Here is an 18,628-nt window from a genome sequence, read left to right on the forward strand (position 1 = left end):
GATTCCACTGATGCCTTGGTAGAAGGTTCCACCCTCCTTTGGAGGAAATGTCTGTTTGGCTGGTCACAGGATTTGGGCACTCTGCCTCCAGCTTTCACCTTGGGCACCTCAGTTTCTGCCCCCCCCCCACACACACCTGTTTCCCCTTGGTTCTTTTGTTCTCCATTTCATCAGTTCAGCCTTGTAGCCTCTAAAGTTTCCAGGCATAGCCTTAGGTTGGGCAAGAAATACCCAGCTGCTATTAGTTGCTGCTTTTTGGGCCAACACTGTACCTCATCAACTTCCAAGATGGCTTCACATTGATCATTGAGTAACAGCTTAATTTCAGCTCTCCCGGTGTGAAAACAGAAACTCAAAAGAGAGAGCTAATAAACTCATATTTTTAGGTAAATTTCAACAACTGGCTAGTAAGTGCACTGCCTGGATGCCAGCAAAAAAGAAATTCAGAGAACATGAAAGAAAGTCAGTCACAAAACCTGAGGACAAAAATCTGACTGGGAAGAATTATGCAGCTTTTCAGCAAAAAGCAGTGCAAGCTGTCGCTTTGGTGTAAGACTTACTTCCAGTAACCTAGAGGAAAAAATAAATCAAATGTACTGAGAGTCGATTAAAATAAATGAAACACTCATGGAGTATATCAACTCAAATAACAGAAGGCTCAAAAAAATTGAAGAAGCTTTAAACAGATATTCAGATGAGGTGATAAAACTGCAAAAATCAAAGGTCGAAATCTATAAACATCTGACTGAATATGAGACTGCTCAAGAAAAGATCTTTTAAAAAAATAATATACATAAAGGGCAGAGAACATAGGGAAAACCTGAGATTTTCTGCTGTACCAGAGGAGCTCAACGGAACAGACTGTATTAATTTTATGAAAGCACAAATAAGCAACTGGACTGGTATTCCACAGCAGGAGGTGGTTAGTTGAATGGGCACATTGTATGTATGGTCCAAACCTGGCCATGAGAAAGCAAGTTAGACCTTTAATAGTAAAGATGCAAGCCTATCGGCAGAAGGAGTTTATTCTGACAAAACTGTGGCAGAAGGACAAAATATTAAAAGTGGAAGACTGCAGAGTGTTCATGGAAAATGATTACTCAGTGTATACCAGCAGAAGAGGAGTACATTTATTCCACTAATCAGAGAATGTCAAGAATCAGGCATGCAGTTCAAACTGCTGTACCCAGCTAACTTCAGAATATTCTTTCTGGGAGGGTCAAAATCATTTTTTGATGCAGAACATGCTAAGGAGGAAGTACAAAAGTTTGTCCAACAGAAAGTGAGCTGTGAACAAGGAGATGGATTTTCCTTCTTGCTTATGTAGTAATAGAGACAACAGAGAGACTGTGCCAGTGCAACCTTTTCCAGTGTTTCAATGGAAAATGCTTGAGAGAGAGAAAAAAGCACACAAGTTGACTAGAACAACATTGAAAAGGAAGCACAGAGTGGATTTGGAAGATGGAGATAAACAGGAATAAACCAGCAGCTCCGAAATTGACAAATACATGTGAGATTGCAGAACATTAATTATATTTGTGAAACATGACAAAACAAGAAAACTTGGAAGTATTGGACCTTTTTTGACTTTGTTAAACTTGTAGGGGACTTTAAAGCACAAGTCCTACTTCATTTCCTTAATATTTGGAGGAACACTTATGAGAGGGGAAGAGGAAGAAAAGAGTTAATTCTAAGTAAGACAAAAATTTGTTCTCAAAAGTAATATTTTATACTCCATGTTACAATCTGCATGCTATAAAGTTTTCTCAGTTATTTTCAAGTGTAATGAGAATACTAAAGTAAAGAAGTGCCTCTGTTTTTTTCCCTTTCTCTTCTCATTGTTCTTTTTCAGTTTTACAAAATGTAGGTACTGCAGTATAAATTAAAAAAAAAAAGAAAAAGAAGGAAAAGTCTGGTCAAAAGAGTATGATACAAAAAAATTGTTGTGCTCTTTTCTTCTTGCATAAGTGAAAACTTGATTAAGACCCTTTGCTTGAGCTAGTAAATTTTAAGAGAAATCAAATAAGTAAAAAGTTGAATATAATAAAGCATTCCTGTAGCAAATAAATACATGTTTGTAGAAACAACTCTCTATCTGGTTCTCATGTTTCCATGGAGACAATCTGATAAAGAGCAATGCAAACAGAATGCTTTTTTCCTTTCAGTGGCTTTCCTTCAGTGGCTAGGTAGTGATGTTTTCTGAAAGCATTCAAGTGCTGTTCCGTTCTGGGAGAGCAGTAAAGATAAAACAAAACCAGTCAGCACTAAGTAGAAGCACAGGCTGTACCATATGTCTTAGCATGGGATAACCTTTTAGGTTAACCCAAGACTGAAAGTGTGGCTTTCAGTTTGGGACAATTGTTCCTGTTAGGAGGGTAAAACTTCAGTATTTGAAGATGTACGTAGTTTTGTGTGTTAAGTTAATAGTTCAGGGGTGCATTGGGGATGCATTTGTTTATTTTGTTTGATTGTTTTTTTTTTAAACAAAAAGGTTTGCAAGATGTGACATAGGCTGAAATGGATATGTCAAGAAACAAGTATATGAAAGACAACCTGCCAACCATTAGTGTGTGCATGCAACACAAAAGCCGTAACTAGATACTTAACAAAAAAGCTGTTACAAATAAAATGTGGGAATAATAATTTTATAACGTAACACTTTCTATATTATCTTTAAATGTTAATGGTCTCCCAGATGTATTCAAAAAAGAGAGAGTAGTGAACTATATCAAAAAATGTAGAGTGCAAATAGCTGTGCTACAGGAGACACATTTGGAAACAACTGAACTTGTGAATTTGATAAAGAAAGGCTTTCAGGACGATTATTTAGAATACCTGGGACAAAAGAAACGTGGAATACTTAACTGCAAGAGAAGCTTCAATTGTGATGGAAGAGGATAAAAAGATGGTAATGGTAGATTTGTAGTACTAAGGGACTACTGGAAAGGGAGGAGGATTACATTAGCATGTACTTATATTCCACCAAACATTTCTGTAATGGAGCTGAAGAAAATTCTGGGAGAAATAATCAGTTTTCAGCGGGTAATGTTATAGGTGGGAGCTGGAACTTTATTTGCAGCAGTGAAGAGAAGTATATTTTAGTAGAATTTTATGAAAATATTTGGACATGAAACTCAGTAGTAGGAGTCCAGAGTGAATTTGCATATTCTTTCCCCAAGATACAAAAAATAGTCTAGGCTAGACAGAACTTAAAATTCCCAAGAACATGTGCATTTCATTGAAAGTTTTGATACGCATCCAATAACTATTTCAGATCACACAGCAATAATTACTGAAATAAAAATGCAGGGTAATGAAATAAAAATGAGACCTTGGCGCTTTCCCACCTATCTATTGAAAAAAGAGGAATTTAAGGAATGGGTAGTGGAAATTATTCATGATTTATTACAGAAGGTAAGAATTTCTTCAGAAAATATAGCTAGGGAGTGGGATAAAATCAAAGTGGAGTTTAAAAATAGGGTGGAAATGAAAGAGAGAGATAGTTAAGAATTATTTAGAGGGACTGACAAATGTTTAGGGGGAATCTCACAAAAGAAAAAGAAGCGTAGTTGCAGAATGCTAAGCAGAAAATAAAAGATTACCTCAGTAATATGCATGAGTTTAGAAAGATTGTTGTTTAGAAACTGTTTTTTTGATAACGCCAGAGCACAGAATCTTTTAGCACAATGACTCAGGCAACATAAAGTAGAAAAGGTTGTCACCAAGCTTAGGAAGCCTATAACAAGGAAGATAACAAGATATCCTGTAGAGGTACTAGAAATATTTCAGAAATTTTGTGAAAGTCTGTATAAAGCAAAGGGATATGAAAATGAAGAAAATATACAAATGGAAATGTTTATGGAAGAATTAAATATACCAAGGTAAGAGTTAGATGAGGCTCAGTTACCAACAGTTGGAATAGGAGGAGATGATATAAAATGGTGATATATAGTCAATCCACAGGAAAGTCCGCAGGAATAGATAATATTCCTGCAGAAGCTATGAGGGAAAAATCTGATAAAGATCTGGAAGGTTTTGTTTATCAGTATTTTAAGAGTTGAAGAAGCACCAACATCCTGGAAGAAAGCAATGGTAGCTATAATACCTAAACAGGGCAAAACCCCATCACATCCAGCTTCATGCAGACCCATTTCAGTCCTAAACCATGATTATAAAGTCTTTATGTTCTGCATTGTCTAAAAGAGGTGATCCCAAAATTGATAGCTATGGAACAGTGTTTTGTGGAGGGGAGGCAAACCTTTGACATCATTAACAGAACACTGAGGATCCAGAGGGAAGCAGAATGTAAGAAAATACCACTGCTCTTGGTGGTGATGCAGAGAAAGCATCTGACAGAGTAAACTGGGGGTTTATGAGCAGGGCAATGGAAGCATTTGCATTCCCTGATAAAAATGATAAGGTTGATTAGGAGGATATTTGAGGGATTGGAGGTGAAAATTGAAGTGGGTGAGTTCCTCCTTGATAATTTTTGCTTGAGCAGAGGGAACCAGGCAGTGTGTCCTCTTTTCCTTTGTTATTTTCACTATATTTAGAACCACTGGCAAAGAAAATAAGATACTCAGAAATTCTAGGACAGTAAGGAAAGCAGTCTCTTTTGGCAGATGATGGTATTTTATACCTGTTAAAACCAGAAATGGGCATTTCATCATTGTGTAACATTTTGAGCTGGTTTCAAATCTTTTTGAGATAGCTGTAAATTGTACCCACACACAAATTAGTTCAGCAGTATCTAAATTTATGGGGCATGATAAAATGAAGTTTTTAGGAGTGTGGATTAAAAGGGATTTTGTTGTGGCTGCTGAGAGTATGTGGGAAGAGAAGGATAACACAAAAACTGAGAAATTGGGCACTCTGTTATATGGATAGCAAGAAACAAGCAGTTGAAGTGCTTTTAGTTCCTTTAGTTTTATACATAGGTCAGGCATATTTTTATCAACCAGAGGAGAAGTTGTGGATATTAATAAAAAGCTGAAGGATTTTATCTGGGTGGGGAAGACTGCAGAAGTCAAGTGGGATAAGATGATTCTTCCAATTGAACAAGGCCTTTTGGGATTACCAAATCTGAAGGTGTATTTCCGAGCTACACAGTTACGGGTCCTAAACAATATTACAAGCGGAAACCTATAATTCAGAATGGAAAAAGATGATAATGGACCAGGTGGGAAGCTTAAGAAACAAGGAGAGACAGGGATTTTGGATGGATGCAGATCTTTAAGGAGAATGACAGTATCCATACAGAATATTATATTCTTAAAGTTGCAGAAAGTATTTTAAGGACTAAGCTAATGCGGAAATGGAGAAAGGAGATTCTACCGATAGGGATGACTGCAATTAGGGATACAGAATAGGCAAAAGGGGGCTGGAATTTATTGGAGAAAACTGGCAAATGAACCAAGATGTTCTGAGCAAGTAAATAATGAGGGAAAAGGTAATAGAATGGGAAGAGGCCAAAAACTTATTTGGACTGCAGGCTAGAGCTTGCTTTCCCTTTCAAGCGTTAATATCGGAGTATAGGCAAAGATAAAGAAATGGGGAATCCTAAGCAAAAGGCCAGCACTGATAGAGTTTGTAGTACAATCTAGAGTACAAACTGCTTTTAAAAAATGAATAATTAGTAAAGCATATACGTTTTACATAACTATAAAAATCAGAGGAGTTTAGAAAAGATTTTGAATAGAGATTGTATGAATAGTTCACAAAGAAACAATGGGAGTATGTATGTATGTATGTCTCCCAAATATGCAACAAAGTCTAAAAAATGTAGGAGCTTTCCTTGGCAGGGTTTGCATAGGTATTGTTATACCGCAGGTGACTCCAAAGAATTTTTCCTCCGGTAGACAGCAAATTTTGGAGGTATGATGATGAAGAAAAGGATAATTGGAAACTTTTCCTGGCAGTGTTATGAATTGGCAGACTTTAAAGATTTCTTGCTGACTGCTCTGTCAGAGATACTGGGTGAACAGATTGGTGTAACTAAGGAAATTATTTTTTTCGAGCTATGATACAGAATCTGAATTGCCTGTACATAGTAAGGTCTTGCTGATTCTAGTTACGGTGCCTACCAAAAAAGTGATTACTAGAAAATGGAAATTAAAGTCTAAACCAACTTTATTAGAAGTAGTGAACATAGTAACAGAGGTAAACAGCCAGAATTGGGATCTTCAGAAAAGGGTAGATGCAAGTTACATAGAAAAAAAATGGGAGTTGTGAGAACAGTACTTTTGCAAAAGAGGAACAAGTTTAAAAGAAGGCAGGATTTGAATGAGCTATGTAAAGTTTGACTGGCAATGACTAGATAGATTATAAGTGATGTACAGTATAATGTTTGCAACTAAACATATGTCAATATGTTTATTTTCATTTATATAAATTTGATTGCCTAGGACAAAAAAAAAAAAACATGGGCATCATCTTCTAAATTAACTGGGTGTAACACATATGGGTGACAACAAGTCAACTTGCTCAGCAACGCCCCCACCCCTCCAATAATAAGTTTAAATTCTGGTGGGAAAGAAGGCATTGGTTGCCAGAAGCCTACACCTCCATATTTTGAATCATGGAGTGCTCCTCCCTCCGATCATGGTTCATCTGCATCAGAATTAGTCAGCTCTGATGGTCTTTCTTATTCAGACTCAATACCCTAATTGCTATAGAACATTAATTATTAGCAGGTGTCTCTGTATCAGTGGCATTTGTTTGGTATTACAGTGTAAATCTAGAACAACAGCAGTATTATTTGTGTTGAGGTAACTGGCATGGTTGCATTTCTGTGGATTTCCCATGAACAGACAACACCTGCAGTAATTTGGCAAATGCAGTAGAGAACCTTGATTGGTGAAAGAAGACAAATACTTCTTTCAGTCATCATTTGTTTGATATTAAGAGATCAGTGATAGAGTTAAAAAAAATTAAGACTTTAGCAAGCACTGTTAGTTTTGAAAACAAAGTCCTTGCAAATGAAATGTTAAGCAAACTGTTGTTTTTATCCATTTTATTTTATTTGTTTCAGGGATTTAATGTACAGGAGCAGTTGCATCGCATATGTTTCTATACAGCAAATGGAGAACTTAGAGATTTTTTGGTAAGGCGACCATATTGAATTATTAAAGAGTACCACCTGCATTAACTATTACTGTCAAATGCTGGTCATCTTAAAGTGTGAGATGATTCAGGAGTGAAAACAAAGTGGTAATATATAGAAAGAGAAGAAGAAAGTACTTGCTGTTTCTGGGGCTGTAAAAGGAGAACATGATTTCATGAATGATTAATGGTGAGATAAAATGTAGACCTCACCAGGAAAGTTGGATTGTGACATATTTCATCCTGGCATTTTGTTCTTGGTACTGCAAGTCAGTCATCATTTTAAGATTTTCTTATACCTAATGCTCTATTTTAACATTATGGTCATTGTTGCTTTACTTCAATAATACCTCTCCCATTATTTTGCAACATTTTTTTTACTGTTATTCAGCCAGTTATCCTCTCCCCTTATATTTATTACATTGTACACCTACTTTTATAATTTTGGTAATGGTAGTGCTTGAAGAATGTCTTATGCCATAACTCCTCCCCTGCACCCACAAATTTCTTGTGCAGTTTCCTTTCCTTAGATTGTTTGGTCTGTTATTTCTTCTTGTCCTTATCAGAAAAATTCTCACCCACAGAGAATGTCGGATATGTGTAATGATAATTTAACCACCTTTTGTGCTGCAGCAGGCTTTCATGGGGTGTTTACCGTGAGCTTTTCATATTCTTATTTATGGTACCTTTTCAACTTCCTGGTTATAAAAGTGTTTTAAGTACTATGCATCATTAGCGATTCCCACAGTTATTATAACGACTTTATATTTACATACATATACACATAGATATACACACACAGTATAGAACAAATTGCTGTCTAAAATATTTAAATGTGATTGCTTAAAGCTGTGGAAACATCAGGATGTTAATTTTACATAAATCATGATAACTGACAGTTAAGGATAGATAATAGAGACTCTTTGCCGAGTGAAGTTGTGTCATTATAAAGCTTCTTACCAGCTCTATAATTCTGCCAGTAAACTACTGGACTGGACTGCCAAGGTTTGTCAGTTAAAATAGTCCTCAAGCTGTGGCAGTTGAGAGTTAAAATAAGTAAAGAAAAAACAAATAACAACATTTAGTTGGTAGTTTCATAGTTGCTAAGCTCTGTAAATGTCCCCCTCCCCAGATTTGTATGTGTATTACTTCTCTTTTGCTGAAGAGTGCAGTGCAAAATGTCAAATGAAATGTCAGCTGGAGGAATCCTACTCATCCTACAGCTCCACTCAAGAAGGTACTTGTTGGGTATTTTAAAACACTTATTACTACAGTTATCAGCATGTGTATTCCACCTTATAAAATAAAAAGCACGGTGTTACAGTTCTAGATCAGACAGAAAAGCATTTTCAGTGACAGTATAAATTGTTGCTTTATGGAATTATTTTAAAGTATTGTGTGTTAACTCATTAATGGCTTTAAAGTGCATTATAGAATGTTAGTGCCCCACTTGGAACCTCCATCCACAATCCATCAATATCACAACTACAGTCAAAGAAATACACTTTGAATATTCAGAATATGGCTCATTATCACAAAATAGCGCTATGTTGTTAAAAATATGTTCTATATAATAAAATGTAAAACAGTGTGGTACAACTCCAGTCTGATATGTGATACGTTGCCCAGTCTTGCTACTGTAGATATGCACTCTTGAAGAGTCAGAAACCAACAAATCTGCAGTCAGCTACATGTTCACTGTTAAGTAGCCATACTTGAAAGTATGTTTTGTGAAATATTCCACTACAAATAAACAAGGTGAGGGACTAATTTTCTATAAAACACACCAAACAAGCAAAAGCATTCTTTAAAATTAAAACCAAGAAAACATTTGATCAAAGCCCAGGGGAAAAAAATAGAAATGGACACAGAGGCGTTTGCCAAACACAGTAATTCTTTCCAGGCAGCATTATAAATAATTCAGTGACATTTTAGAGAATGGGAAGTCCTCCATCTGCAGCCTCAGGTTTCAAAAGCACCCTTGTTTGACTTGTGATGTCCACCTTGAAAGGCATCATTACTGCACACACATACTCTAAGCTGTTGCCATGCCTTCCTGATTACAAGGAACTGAGAACATCGAAGTATTGTTTTGATAGGAAGAGTTCACCTAAAGACATTTCTTATAGTTGTAGACATCTTTCTAAATTCTTTTTCCCAGGATGCCTTTCAGTGTTGAAATGCAGATTTGTTTTTCCTTTATCAAACTTTGGTCCTTTAAAATATAAGACGGTTCTGCTCCCCACCAACTGTAACCACATCCTTGTTCAAATTGGACCACAAGTCAGTCACATTCACCATAAGACGGAAGCCTGAAGCATCCTCCAATACTTCAGTATTCAGAAACTATGTAAAGGCCAATTTATTAAAACTAAGTGATGACATGGCTAAATTCAAAACCCCACTCCACCTTAACGACCCTATTGCTTGTGCAGAATTATTTTCTGTCAAATTCTGTGCACTTGTGAATTATTGTATAGATACTTCTGTCCCCTAACAGAAATAAATACGTCACCAGATTCTGTAATAAACACATGTGATGGGAACCCTAATATAAACAATGTCTGTAATAAAAGAAAAAAAACCTCATTGCATGCAAAAATATATCTAACTCTCAGGAACCAAAAATGATATTGCTAATTTAGAAGGAACTCTGAACTCTGATTGTATCAACCAAAGCAGGGGAAAGACAACCACAAAGCCTTATTTAGCTTTATTGGAAACCTCAGAAATAATGCCCAGCACTCCGTATAGCTAATAGTAAATTATACTACCTACTTAGACCATGAGGACGTAGCTAATGTACAATGGATAAATTTAACTCAGACTTCATCTCCCTTGCCCCTCAACCTTCTCAGGTCACATAACTGCACCTATGCCCCCCCAATCTCCCATGAAAAGTCCTCAAAACACTTTCCAAGATCAAGAACACTGTTTCTGTGGGACCGTGTAACATATCAGGGTGCCTACTGGCTAGTCATAAACAGGTCCTGTCAAACCCCATGCAGATATTATTCTGCATCAGCCTTCAAACAAGCTATTTGCCGTATGAAAGGGGACAACAGCAGCCATTCCCCTACACAAGGATGTAACATCAGCTGATCCAGGAAATTATAGACCCTTAAATCTGATGAGCCTCAGCTGTAAGGTTATGGAAAGCATCATTATGGAATTAATAAACAAGGATATAGGTAACTTACAAACCCTTGACCCAAGCCAGCTGTGTTTTTTCAAGGGCATATCCTGACTACTCAACCAAATCAACTTATTGGAGCAGGTTGTTGAAGAAATGGATGAGAGCAAATCCATATACACCACATGTGTTGGTATTGTTAATAAACTCTCCCAGCTAAATGTCAATTTATATGCAACTCAGTGGATCCGCGGCAGGGCTAGTCACCTGGTGGTGTAAACCTTGGCTCAAAATGATTGTCACTGTTGTAGTGACAACCCCAACCCCATGTACAAAATGGGAAAGAGGGTTGAGGATGAATGGATGTAACTCTGTGGTTAGCAAACTGTTTCACAAATAGATCCCAGGAAATTGGGGTGGGTTGCTACTTCTCCCCCAAAAGACATGTCACCAGTGGTGTATACAGGGCTCTGTCCTTAGGCCACTCCTCTTTGGCATTTACTTATCAGAGGTCAAAACCAGTGATAAGAACTTATGGCTGACCATGTTTGCTGATGATTGTAAACTAGGTGCCATTTTAACTCTGCAGAAGACACAAAGAATCCTCCAAGCCAGCTTTCCCCAAACAAATAATTGATGCCAAAACTTTGGACAAAAAATAAATGGCAAATAATGTGTAATAGTTGTATTCAACTAGGACGACATCCCCTGTAACTATCACTCTGACAACACACCCCTGAAAATCAGTCCAGTAGTTAGGGACCTGGAAACCTATGTAGCCAGTTAACTGTTGTTTAATCACCATGTATCCACTATTGTTGGAAAGTAATTTTTCATTGCACAACTTATTAGTAAGGGATGGTGACCCAAGTCCAAGGATGCAATCATCCCACACTGTTTGGCATTTAATAAGGCCAATCATCAAGTGTAATTCCCCCTTTGGCATTTACAGCTAACTTGAATGCCAATGTTTTCTCATGAAGAAATCAAGGGTGTAAATCATAAAAACTACACTGATTGTCTCAAAGCCTTGTCCCTATTCTCACTATCACACAGGCTGCAGAGGTGTGACCTCTGTCTTCCATACAGCGCCTCATCTGATCATATCCTCTTAGACATATACACATCTGTAAGTCCAATTGTGGCATAAATGTCCATTCAAGAGGTCTTTATCTCTCTTGCAACATAAATATAGCAAGTTGCATTTGGGATATTTTGCAGTGACCCTAATCAAGCTTGAGTTTAAGTTGTTGGAGTGTGGCCAGGCAATCCACTTATGCTGTACTGATGAGATCTAGGAAAAAGGCCGAAGTATCCATGTCTACAGCTAATGGGGTTTGCCTTCATTGGCCTGATTGTACTTATAAAGATTTAAAAAGTAAAAATGCATGGATATTCAGAACCTATATAGTTGAAATACTAGTGTGTCCTTAAGGGGTTATTTGCATGTATCCCATGTGCCTCCATTGCACAACTTGGCTGGGTCTTTCTTGCAGTTTTTATTGAATGGTTTGTTTGTGTGACCTACCCTATCTATATGTACATATGTGTATATATGTATGTGTGTATTTTTTATATATATATATATATATATATATATATATATATAGATATATATATATATATATATATATATATATATATATATATAGATATATAAAATATACACACACACATGCATGCTCACTCATTTATCCGTGTGTGCATGTGTGTATGGTTGTTTTGAGTATCGTCAAGCTGGATTTCATTGAGTCTTGTATGAATCCCAGTCCAGCAAAACCTAAGTTTATATGTACTCTGTGTACATCTATATACACATATGTTACACAGTCTGTTTTATCGAAGTGTAAGTTCTGAACATATTAGTTTGTACATAATAGCACAAAATTTAAGTAGTTCGCAAATATTCTAAATACAATTATGTAAGCGAAGTTAATTGTAATAGAAGAGAACATCTAAAACAGTAGTGCAAGTGTTTTTCACAAGACCCCATGCCCCCTGTCATTGGGATTGTGTTCCTCACAGCCCCCTTATTCATATATTCTCACCCTGAAGTCACTGCAGCTTGGCTAAAGAGTGATAATTTAGAAAAAAAGGATTGCTCTTTTCAGGATCACTGTGATTTTGGAGTGTGCATAATGTTCACATTTTAAGCCCAAATGCATTGCTGCAGTATGTGAGCAAGTGATTCACAACTGTAAGGTATATAGCATGTTTAGAAGCCAAAACCAGAGAGAGGAGCTGAATGCATGCAAGATGCCTTTATTGCTCTGGATAGCTTGACACTGATTTGTTTCAATACAGCAGTCTTAATTTCCACTCTGGTGGACTGCTACTACTCTAACCATCCTGTTTTAAGAGGTATCACAGCACAGGCAGTAATAAGAGTTGTCAAGTCCATGTTTTCAACATATGGAACTCAGGAGCAAGTATTTTTTGGTGAGTGCCCTCTGTATTCTGAAAAGTAGGGAACTAGTATAAGAGTTGCTAGAGACTAAACAAAAATGGACAATATTTTATGATAAAATTGCAAAGAATGTATTTGGTTTGAAAGAATGAGAGAGGGTCTCGGTGGTCCAGGACTCTGGTGCTGGAGTTTGTCAGTTTAACACACATTATTTGCACTCTTTTCAGCAAAGAAAATGTATCATTCAAGGTGTTGATATGCAGTTTCACGTGGAAAACTGACATGATCTCCTAAAATTGTGATGTGCTACCACACATCAGTTATCAGCTGACTCACATCCAAGCTTAGTAGAAGATTTGGTGAAATTGTCTTTAACTTTAATCCAGTTCTGAGATGAGTTCTGTTAGACTGAATTTTCCATCAGAACTTCCTCATGCACATTGCTTGAAGTTGGAAGCCTTAAAGGGCTGTTCCATTTAGTCAGATGTTAGAAACACTTTAAATCTAAGTTAAAGTAGTTTGTCGCAGTTTTGGGTGGGTCAGTGAGTAAAGGTGTTAACTCTTTGGTAGTGGTGACAGAAATGGATTGTAACTTGGATTTAATATGTGACTAAAGAGATGTTGTGGATGGCTTGGAATGGGACCACCACAGTGTGCCTCATTCGGTTAAGGAGTTGAAAAAAGTGATGTGAGTGAATGTTGAGGAAATAGCCAGTAGTTTGGTGGTCATACAAACTGAATTAGTAAACCAGTATTTCTGTGAAATGACTAAATGGCTGTTTCTGATGAGATGGAATGTTTGCTTGACCAGTTAGAAAAAGTAGAAGCTGAAAAAAACTACAAAAATTTGAGTTGGTGATACAGTTGGAACAGTTTGAGCACGAGTGAATAGAAATAGAAAATAATGTGAGAAAATAAAATGTGTTAGCATTGTGGGGTTTTGTAAAGACTAAAAAAGTAAGGTGGCTGGACTATATGAAAAGCAAGATGGCAGAGTGGACTGGCTTCCAGTAACATGCTATCGCAAGAGACTGGGTTTAAGTTTGGAAAGCTAAGACCAATTTTAATTTATTTTTTTTTTAGTTTGCAAACAAAACAAGAACTATAGAGCTTTGCTAATTATGGGAAAAGTTATCCAGAGGTGGAGGCCTGTGTTGCAGAATATGGGAATGTAAACAGATGAAACTGAGGTTTAGGCCAACATTTCTGACTGTATTGTAGGTCTTCTGAGAAGGGAAGGTGTTAATGTTTGATAGCCCAGATAAAGCTGTGGAGAAAATGTATGAAATTTTAGAGGAGACATGTCAAATGCACGTAAGTCAAAAGGGCACTTTGGCTGCTGTACTAGATGAAGCATATGATTTTTGGAAAATGATGGCTACTGGCACTGGCCATTAGGCTACAGGCCCTCGTGAAAGAAAATACAAAATGATAAAGATGTTATGTTTTATTATTTTTGTTTGTTTTTTGTTTCATTAAACAAGGCTGACTTTCCTGTGTCTCAGAACTCTGCATGCTACTTGAGTATGCGTAGAATTCCTTCTTATGAGAAAAAAGAGATAAATCTCCATACTCTGATGAGCTGTTTTCTAAAAGGACCCAGCATTAAACCTACTCTAAATGAAGAGGGCAGGCATGCCTTATTACAGGTCTTCCTGCCATTCTGAGTGGTAGCAATAGTGCTTCAGACGAAGCTGACTGGGTCTCATTTGAAGAGTTGTTTCCTTTTGGCTTAGGCTGCTTTAGGTGACTGTGGCAGCCCGAGCCTCAATGAATGTGAAAAAATAAGTGGAGAGCCATGGATGAATGAGCACAGGAACAATTTGTTTGTGGAAGTGAATGAAGAAATTGATGGCCTCAGAGGAACAAACAAGCACCAAAACAATGTTTTAATTATTTTTTTAATAGCTGTATGCATGTCACTGCCATCCATTATGTAAGACAGAAAGTATTTGATTTTGCTTAGTGTGTGTGTGCATTTGTTTATTACATGGTGCAAGTTTTTTTGTGGGGCGGGGAGGTTTGCAGTGGGATGCACACTGTAGTTTGACCAGCAGTGAGCTGCTTTAGCCCTCAATGTCTTGGATTTGGCAGAATGCCCTTGAGTTGTGATTTGTTCTTCATAAAGTTTGTGGTTTTCTGACAAATTTTTGAGGACTATAGTCACTAAATAATGACGGATGTTTGAGTTTCCCAGAGCTCACAAACACTTGGTATCCACACCACTGATTCCAGAGTATATGGCTTAAATCTAGTGCCATCCTTGCACAGATAAGTACTTTAAATCAAATATTTGCACTTTTATAAGTTAGGGTCACTGCAGCTGCACTTTCAAGCTATTTGTTGCATTTTTGTGCACTTTGTCATTGCAAAGTGCTATTGCTTTTCACTGACCTTGCTTCTGTTTTTCTCTGTATTGTAGTCGTTTGGAAAGTGTGTGTTTCCTGTCTAGTTTGATGCTTTTTCAGATAATATCCACTTTGGGATATTTCTAGTGTGGTTTTACATTAAGAAGGCTTGAGACTGTACTGTAGTGGCAATGGAAGTCAGCCCTCTCTGTCGATTCTGGGAATCGCACAGGAAGATTTTAGGTGTGATTTTATTTCTTTTTTTTTTTTTTGGCCAATGGGCTAGTTTGTTTAGTCCGTTTTCTCTGCCTCTATCAACTTGGTGCATTTGCACAGCTCTTGGCTAATTTCATAGAACTCACAAATGCTTGGCATTCATTCCACAGATTTCTGTATGTTTGGCTCGAATCTAGTGCAGTCCTAGTATAGATAAGTACTTTAAATCAAATGTTAGCACTTTTGTTTAAGATTACTGCTACTGCATTTTCAAAATATTTATTGTATTTTTTCTGCAGTTTATCATTGTGAAGTAGCATTGCTTTTCATTGACCTTGCTTCTGGTTTTCTCTGCATTGCAATTGTTTAGAAAGTGTGCATTTCCTGGCTAGTTTGCTGCTTGTTCTTTTACTATCCACTTTGGACAATTGTTAGTGTGGATTTATATTAATAAATCTTGTGACTGCACATAGTGACAGTAGAGGATAGCCTGCTCTGCCTGAGCTGGGAATTACATGGGATGGCTTTAAATGTGTTTTTTGTGGGGTATTTAGTCTGTTTGGTCAGTTTTCTCTTCCTCTAAAATTAGCACATTTGAATGACTCTGCTCATTGCACAGTAGGTGTTAACACTTCCTTGTACAGATGCAGACACTTGTAATTGACATTTTCCCTATAAAACTACCTCCCTAAAAACAGTTGAGCAAAGAGTAGCTTTTTTGCACATTGATAACAAATGCTCCATGAGATTAGTATTAAATACTCCCGATTTTATGCCCTACTCTTACAGCAACCTTCTAGATCTTGGAAAAGAGGCCCATAACCAAGCAATGTAGCAATTGCCTCATGTTTCTTAGTGGGCTGTCTCATTTTTTAGCATTTTAACTATCTTTCTTCAGAATCTAAAGCTGCAGCTATAAATTGATTTGAGCTTTACAGTTTCTGTTGTTTTTCTAAAGTTTTACGTGGATTAATAAGCATTGCTCATGTAATTACTGTACGTTCATCACTTTTCCACCTTAAAACAAAAAATAAAAAGCCTAATTTGGCTAGCAGTATGAGGTGTAACTGGAGCTTTTGGTAATTAAGTCCAGTAACTGTGGGAGATTTCTGCAGTTGTGGGAAGATGAGCTCCATTGGCTAGAGTTTTAAGCTATTTCCAGGCTTCTAGTATTTTGTGTTATGTGAGCAGTCTGGTATCTTTGTCTTTTAGACTCTTGGAGGCTGAAAAGCTGTCTGCAGCCAATCTCTCCATCATATGTGATGCTGTTTCTCGGGGGGAGGGGGGGCAGGTTCATCCTGAAGTATGTGTTTCTGCAAGGATCAAACTTGTAGTTCACGGAATACCTGTGACAGAGGAAAAGAATACTTACATTAATTGCAAGAGGAGGTCCAGTAGCTAAAGAAGAGGATAAAAAAATAATGTTAGATTTGACATACTAAGGGAGCTGCTGGCAAGGAAGGAGGAATACACTGGCAAGCATGTATTTATATTCCACCTATAACTGCCATAATGGTGCTTAAGAAAATTCTGGGAGAAATAATCAGCTTTCAGCAGGGAATATTACTTATAGGTGGGGACTGTAATTTGATTTGGAGCAGTGAAGATGTTTCTGTGTGGGCGGGGGCAGAAGGGAAACTATAACAGAAGGATACATTTTTGAATACATATATGAAAATAATTGGTGTGGAAGATGTAAATTCAGTAGTAGGGGTTCGGAGTTAGTTTACATATTATTCCCCAAGATACAAAAACTGGGCTGGGTTGGACAGAACGTACATTTCACAGGAACATGTGCATTTAATTGAAAGTTTTGATATACATCCAATAACTATTCCAGACCATGATCCAGTAATAACTACAGTACAAATGCAGGGTAATGTAATAAAAATGTGACACTGGTGCTTTCCCACCGATCTGCTGAAAAAAAGGAACTTAAGGAATGGGTAATGGAAATTATTCAGGAGTTATTAGTCAAGTCAGAAATTTCTTCTGAAAATATAGCTAAGCAGTGGAATAAAATTAAAGTGGAGTTTAAAAATGACATGGAAAGGAAAGAGAGATATGCTTAAGAAGTAACACGAATTATTTAAAGGGACTGAATGGTTAAAGTATTGCAGAATAGGGGGAATCTTACAGAACAATAAGAGGAGCAGTTGCAGAATGCTTAACAGAAAATAAGGGATTACTTCAGTAATATGCTTAAGTTTAGAAAGACTGCTGTTAATAAACTTTTTTTCTTTTATAAACTTTTAGCACAACTACTCAGGCAAAAGAAAGTAAAAATGGTTGTTGCCAAGTTTAGGGAGCCTATAATAAGAAATCCTGTAGAGGTACTAGAAATATTTCAGAAAATTTATGAAATTCTGTATAAAGCCAAGAACTATGAAAATCAAGTAAAGGTATAAATGAAAATGTTTATGGAATAATTAAATATGCCAAGGTTAGAGGTAGACGAGGATCAATTACTAACAGGATAAGAGGAGATGAGATAAAAATGGTGATGTATAACCAATCCCCAGGAATAGATGCTATTCCTATGGAAGTTTGGAAGATAGGAGGGAAAAGTGATAAAGATCTGGAAGGTTTTGTTTAACAGTATTTTAAGAGGAGGAGAAGCAGCAATATCCTAGAAGAAAGAGGTGGAGGTGGTTTGTAATGCCTAAAGTGGGTAAAGACCCATCAGATCCAACTTCATGCAGGTCCATTTCAATCCTAAACCATGATTATAATGTGTCTATAATGGCTAAAAGAATGACAGAGGTGTGCCAAAATTGATAGATTTCGATCGATGTGGTTTTGTGGCGTAGAGGCAAACCTTTGACAACATTAATAAACAGTGATGATCCAGAGGGAAGCAGAATGTAAGAAAATACCACTGCTGTTGGTGGGTCCTGATGCAGAGAAAGCATCTGACAAGAGCAAGCTGGGAGTTTATGAGCAGAACAATGGAAGCTTTTGCATTCCTTGATAGAATCATACGTTTAGGTGGTTATATGAGGGATCGGTGGCGAGATTAGTGGGTGAGATCCTCTCTGATAATTTCTGTTTGAGCAGAGGAACCAGGCAGAGGTGCCCTCTTTCCCCTTTGTTATTTGCATTATATTTAGAACCATTAGCAAATAAAACAGGAATTCAGAAATTCAAGGATATAATTGGCATGGTAGTCAAGAAAAACTGGCTGTATTTGCAGATGATATTATTTTATACCTGATAAAAGCAGAAAGGGATATTTCTGTGTTGTGGAACATTTTGATGCAGTTGCATATCCTTTCAGGATGCAAAATCAGTGAACTGGTTCAGCAATATCCATATTTATGGGGGCACAATGAAATGAAGTACTTAGGAGTATGGTTTAAAAAGGATTCTGTTGTGGCAGCTAAGGGTATGTGGGAAGAGACTAAATGTTTGTTGCTCTTCTTT

General features: G+C 37.0%; 1 protein-coding gene across 1 annotated transcript in view; it reads left to right on the forward strand.

The window, feature by feature from the left end:
• Window positions 1–18,628, forward strand: part of SPG11 (SPG11 vesicle trafficking associated, spatacsin) — a 2,547,571-nt gene that overhangs the window by 831,017 nt on the left and 1,697,926 nt on the right. The window contains exon 12 of the mRNA XM_044077700.1: window positions 7,031–7,102. Within this exon, the coding sequence (XP_043933635.1) occupies window positions 7,031–7,102 (72 nt within the window). The remainder of the gene's footprint in view (window positions 1–7,030; window positions 7,103–18,628) is intronic.

This window comes from Protopterus annectens, chromosome 7.part0 (assembly GCF_019279795.1).
Source record: "Protopterus annectens isolate FY-2018-M chromosome 7.part0, PAN1.0, whole genome shotgun sequence".
Lineage (NCBI taxonomy): Eukaryota > Metazoa > Chordata > Ceratodontiformes > Protopteridae > Protopterus > Protopterus annectens.